The sequence below is a fragment of the Eretmochelys imbricata genome, chromosome 1 (assembly GCF_965152235.1).
Source record: "Eretmochelys imbricata isolate rEreImb1 chromosome 1, rEreImb1.hap1, whole genome shotgun sequence".
In the NCBI taxonomy this organism is placed as follows: Eukaryota; Metazoa; Chordata; order Testudines; family Cheloniidae; genus Eretmochelys; species Eretmochelys imbricata.
This window is the reverse complement of record NC_135572.1, coordinates 204,852,948-204,858,947: the sequence shown is the minus strand read 5'-3', so window position 1 is coordinate 204,858,947 and position 6,000 is coordinate 204,852,948. Positions and strand designations below refer to the sequence as shown.

General features: G+C 46.1%; 1 protein-coding gene across 1 annotated transcript in view; it reads left to right on the top strand.

Moving 5' to 3' along the window:
• The first annotated feature begins 322 nt into the window (after positions 1–322).
• The window catches only part of IGSF11 (immunoglobulin superfamily member 11), a 145,340-nt gene continuing 139,662 nt past the window's right edge, over positions 323–6,000 (top strand). The window contains exon 1 of the mRNA XM_077807326.1: positions 323–422. Within this exon, the coding sequence (XP_077663452.1) occupies positions 323–422 (100 nt within the window). The remainder of the gene's footprint in view (positions 423–6,000) is intronic.

The window sequence follows — 6,000 nt, the reverse complement described above, 5'->3', positions numbered from 1 at the left end:
CGGGGCTGGGTGGCATCCCGGAGGCGGGCTGCTGCAGCTCGGCGGGGCCGCCAGGCTGCGCTCTCGGGCCGGTTCGGAGCCTGGCGGCGTCCCCGGGCTGCCGGGGCTCCGGAGCTCCAGAGCCTCCCGGGGAGCGGGCGGTGCAGGCGGGCGGTCCCGGGACAGCGGCTGCAGCGGGAGCAGCCCAGGCTGGGAGCTCCGGGCGGCTGAGCGCACCTGGGGCCGGGGCAGCCGCCGCCTGCGCCCCCCCGGGGGCTTCGGCTGGACTTGGGGGGCTGGCAGCCGGGCGCGGAGCCGCCGCTGCTCGGGGAGGGGGCGCGAGATGCCGGCTGAGCCCGTCTCCCTGCCCGGCATGACTCCGAGGGGCTCCGGCGGCTGGGGGCTGTGGGTCGGCCCCTTGGCTGCGCTCCTGTCTCTGCGAGGTGAGTGCCGCCCTGGGCGGGGAGGGCGGCGCGGGGGCACCGGCCCTCCGACTTCGCTCCGAGCCCGGGCGGGACTTGAACTCCCAACTTTCTCGGGGCCCGGGCCGGGCGAGGGGGAAGCGGTCGCCCACTAGGCGCAGGGTGCTGGGCTCGGGAGGGTGGCATCGCTGAGCGGGGCACCCAGGCGCTGTCCGCTTCCCCACTGCAGGGGTGAGCTAAGCAAGTTGGCTGGAAGTCCCAGCGAGGGGCTGATCCGCCGCCCTCCCCACCCGGGCTTCCCGAGCCCCGGGCTGTTCCGCCAGGGGAAGGGGGGGGCCCTTGTCAGAGGGACGGAGACGTTCTGATTTGTGCCCGGTCGGCTGCCCAGCCTTGGCTCATTTATAGGGAACGGGAAGTGTGCGAGTGCTCCTGTGGTCGTTTGTAACGCAGGTGGGTCTGATGGAGTTATTATATCGCAACCAGACATGGAGAGGAGTGTGGTCCGTTTCCTCTCTCTCCGCTGTGTTCCCAGGAGCGTTTTCTGTTGGGCTCTTGAACTTGCTTTAAAGTATTTCGCTTCATGCTCAATGGCCTGGCCCCAGCCTAGCTCAAAGATTGCTTAAAGCTCCAGGATGAAGATCGTGATTTACAACTTTTCTCCCCAGGCAACTTTCTACCAGTAGGGGTAAAGCTTGTCTGTGAGGGAGAAAGAGCTTTCTCAGGGGCTTGGTCCAAGACCGTGGTAGGAACTCCCACATGAGGCTAAAGATCATCACAACCCCCACCAGTACCTTCAGCTGCAGGTGTATTTCTCCACCTGCCTTCTCTCACATAAACACAGAGCAGCATGTACAGTTAACAAGACAACCCTAACCCATACCCCTACCAAAACGAAATGCTATCTACTTTGCATTCGCAGCTCTCCTCTAGAGTAGGGGGAGAGAGAGCTCAAACTACGCACAAGATGTTAGTTACATCACTTAATGCACCACTGGAAAGTGCTCAGATACCAAGGTGATGGGAACAATATAAGAGTCTGTCAAGAAAGAAATTTCCACACTCATCCCTTGATCAGTTAGTTATGCCCTCTTTTCAGCAGCAGGCAGACTGGAGAGCCTGAATTGTCTCTGATAAGCAATGGTCCTTTCCCTCTCCATAGTTTAGGACCTGTTAAGGTATAGTTCCTCTCGGATACTGGGTACAGTTTTCAAACCTGGTGAAGTGACTTAAATCCCAAAGTCCAATTTTCAAAAGTGATTTAGGAGCCTAAATTAGGTTGTATTGAACATTTTTTCCTGTCAGCTTAAAAAAGAGAGTTTGTTTACAATATATTTTCTTACCCATTTTACTAAAAACGTTTTAGATTAAATAGGGCAGGGATAGTCAATAGACTGCAGGACAAATCTGGACCATCATATGCTTTTGAAGGGACTCTGAGATCTTTTTATTTACTTATTATTACCATTATTATTTTTGTATTTTCTCTGGAGTCTGGACATTGACTATTCTTTGAAGAAATTTGGACCTTGACAAAAAATAATTGATTACCCCTGAAAAGGAAGTACTATTCATGTTGTTTGTTTACTTTTTCAATTTTTCTTAGCTTGGATAATGATGAAAGTGAAAACAACTTCACGGATTAGTTTCTCAATGCTGCAGTGTTTGGGCTACAAACAAAACAACAGTATGATTGTTTAAATAGAACCTTTCTTCCCGTCCCCCAAATTACTGGGGAGGGGGAATAATGAAAACATTTCTATTAATGTGAGATCTTTGTATAAGTTTATTACAAACTCTAATTTTGGGGACAAATTTGAGTTGCACTTCACTATCTCTTTACATGGTAAAGGATCTAACCAATATTTATTCTGGGGCTTTCATTTTACTGTACAATGTTGATAGATACTACTTGACATAACAAATTTACCTTTAAATAAAAGATTTTATTTACAGAACAGGGAGATTGGCCCACATTCAAGCCACACGTGGTAAATAAGCACCCTGGTTTTCACAATAAGCCAAAAATCAAGCTAATCCCATTTCAAAACAAGGCAATCCCTGGGAACCCCAACACTCTGTGTCTAGATTTCCACCTGGCCTGCCATCTGGGACTGTGGTGGGCCTGCTGTGCACCCCTGACTCTCTCCCCTCCTTGCCCCTGCTTGCTGGGAGCCAATTATTTTTTTTTAAAAGCTACAAGCCAAACAAGCTACAAGCCAAAAACTAGGCGACAAGCAACTCACAAGCCAATTAAGCCAAAAACAAGCCCAATTTCTGTGCTTTTTTCATGGGTTTGGCATGTTTGATTCAAGGTGATATTTGGACTGAGGCTGGAACCTCCAAGGGTCTCCTTGCACCCAATCACTTTACACCTATGACATGGTATGGTCAAACTTTTTAGGGAATTGCCTGATGAGAACCCGGTGTCATAGCCCCTTTAATTTATATTGTTTTGTGGAAGAGTGGTGATTCCGTTTCATGAGAGCTAGTGTGCAGCTTTGTTTAGGCTTATAATATTCTCCCTGCCCTGAGGAGCATGCAGTATGGGTATCTTTAGTTTCCCTGTAAAGCATTAAGGGGGATTTATACAAATGTTACTGGACATTCAGCCCCCCTAGTGGAGTATATGAAAAGTAATGAGGGAATTCTGTTTAAAGCTTAAACAAAACCTATGCTTGCAAAGCAATCCCGCTATGTTGCCAGTAATAGCTTATTGCAAATTTTCAAATGTGTTAGAAATCACACATTGGGAACAGCTAAATTGAAGATTCATTTTTAACAAAATGAGGTTTCAATCATGTGATGTTGTGTTGCAACAGGTGAACGTGTTTAACTGTGCACGTGCAGTGCGGGCTCTCAAGACGGAGGGACTGACAGCACCGCATAGAGTCTGCCAGAGTCCCAGCAACTGCTCTGCAGCTTCTCACACACTTCTACACCATTTGTCTTGATCTGCAGTACCTTGTGCTCTTTTAGTCCAGTCTTGGACTCCTTTTACGCAGCTCTGGTAGCGCACTTTAGCCCTGCCATACAGCACCTGCTTCTATTGCAGGCCTGCTCCCTCTCACTCCTGGCTCTGCTACAGCTCCTGAGTTGTGGTCCGAGGACAGTGCCCCTTGCTCGTCTATCCTTGCGTATCATGTGAACAGACTGCTGTTTGTGTCAAACTGTATGGCTTCCTGACTGTGTAGATATATTATTTCGCTTGTGACCTGACCTGTTTTCTAGAGGTAAACCCAAATGCATTAACCCACTCTTGGTCTTCTCCAAAAGGCTTCCTCCCCTCTTTTGGAAAATGGGCATAACTGACTTTTCATCTCTTTTCTCTCAGTACTCTTGTCATAAATATAAAGGGAAGGGTAACCAGCTTTCTGTATACAGTGCTATAAAATCCCTCCTGGCCAGAGGCAAAACCCTTTCACCTGTAAAGGGTTAAGAAGCTAAGATAACCTCACTGGCACCTGACCAAAATGACCAATGAGGAGACAAGATACTTTCAAATCAGGATGCGGGGGTGGGGGGGTGAAACAAAGGGACTGTCTCTCTGTGTGATGCTTTTGCCAGGAACAGATCAGGAAGGCAGACTCAGAACTTCTGTAAAGTTAGTAAGTAATCTAGCTAGAAATGCGTTAGATTTCCTTTTGTTTAATGGCTGGTAAAATATGCTGTGCTGAATGGAATGTATATTCCTGTTTTTGTGTCTTTTTGTAACTTAAGATTTTGCCTAGAGGGATTCTCTATGTTTTGAATCTGATTACCCTGTAAGGTAATTACCATCCTGATTTTACAGAGGTGATTCTTTTACCTTTTCTTTAATTAAAATTCTTCTTTTAAGAACCTGATTGCTTTTTTTCATTGTTCTTAAGATCCAAGGGTTTGGGTCTGTGGTCACCTGTACAAATTGGTGAGGATTTTTATCAAGCCTTCCCCAGGAAAGGGGGTGTAGGGTTTGGGGGGATATTTTGCGGGAAGACGTCTCCAAGTGGGATCTTTCCCTGTTCTTTGTTTAACACGCTTGGTGGTGGCAGCATAGGGTTCAAGGACAAGGCAAAGTTTGTACCTTGGGGAAGTTTTTAACCTAAGCTGGTAAGAATAAGCTTAGGGGGTCTTTCATGCAGGTCCCCACATCTGTACCCTAGAGTTCAGAGTGGGGAAGGAACCTTGACAACTCTTCAAACAGTTTTTCATTTATAGGATGTCTGTCATTGTGGGATCTCAAAGCACTTCAAGACCAACTATATATAGCTTTTCTGTAACAGTTTGAATATTCCAAATATTGCATAAACGTCTTAAGAAACTTGCAAATTATTTCTCCGCTCCCTTCTGAGATGTGAGTGAGTAGCACTATGCCAATATTACAGATGGCAATATTGAGGCGCAAAGGGGTTTTAAGGTCTTGCTCAAGGTCAGTGGCTGAGCCATGAATAGAGGCAAATAGTCCTGGCTCCTTGGTCCAAGTTCTAACCACTAGAGAATGTTAAATGCATGTGGCAGGATAAGCAATATTTCTAATGGTATTCTTAACTACTAAATTGTGGTGACTCATCTATATTTAGCAGGATGCTACTATCATTGTGCTTTTTTAAAAAAACAGTAAAGTGCTTTTAACACAATGTATTTCAAGGAGAAATGCACACACTGAGAATCTATTCTTTGTAGTTTTCTTCTTGTTGAGCAATAATTCTGCTTTCCTTTTATAACAGTCCAGAGTGAAATTTAGCCTCCGGATGTTAACAGACAGAGGTGTAATGAAGAAAATTCCCTTCTTGTAAATCCTAGTTAGTATTAACATGGTAATTTACAAATATTATCCAATGAGTTCTCCCGACACTTTTGTTTGATAAGGGAGGGCATGATCATTATACTCATTTTACAGATGGGGAAACTGATGCACAGAGTAGGGAAGTGACTTGCTCAGTATCACATAGGGCCTCCTCCCAGCTCTGCTTCTTAGAACTCAGGAGTACCTGATTCCCAATCAAGTGTTAATAAAGTAGTAATAATATAATAGTAATAATAATACCCTGCTCTTCATTAGTGGATCTCAAAGCACTTTACAAAGGGGGTCAGTATCATTATCCCCATTTTTGATATGGGGAAACTGGGGCAGAGATGGGTGAAGTGATTGTCCGAGGTCACCCACCCAGCAGGCCAGTGGCAGAACTGGGCATAGGCCCAAGGTTTCCTGAGTATCTGTTCAGTGTTGTATCCCCTGGCCCATACTGCCTTCAGACCACTTCTCCCTTGTGGAAGTTTCATGCTTCTAAAGACCATGCTAAGAATGTACCATTATTAGTTATGTACAGTGAACTGATTACTCTACATAACTGATTTATCTGCTTGGTTTTGGTGGTCACTGTTATGTCCATTCCGGCTCTAGAGTTTACTTAAGTTATTTCTTTTGATTTTTTTTTAAGGCAGGTGCAGTTTAAAAATACCCCAAGAAACCTGCCCTCCCCTCATGACTGGTGATATTTGGAAGCAGTTATCTTGCTATTTTTAGTATTGATTGGTCCAGCATTCCTCATCCTCCTTCCCTTCCTCTATTCGGACTCAGGCATGCAAACACTTCTTACATGCATGCCATGTTGCATGTCCT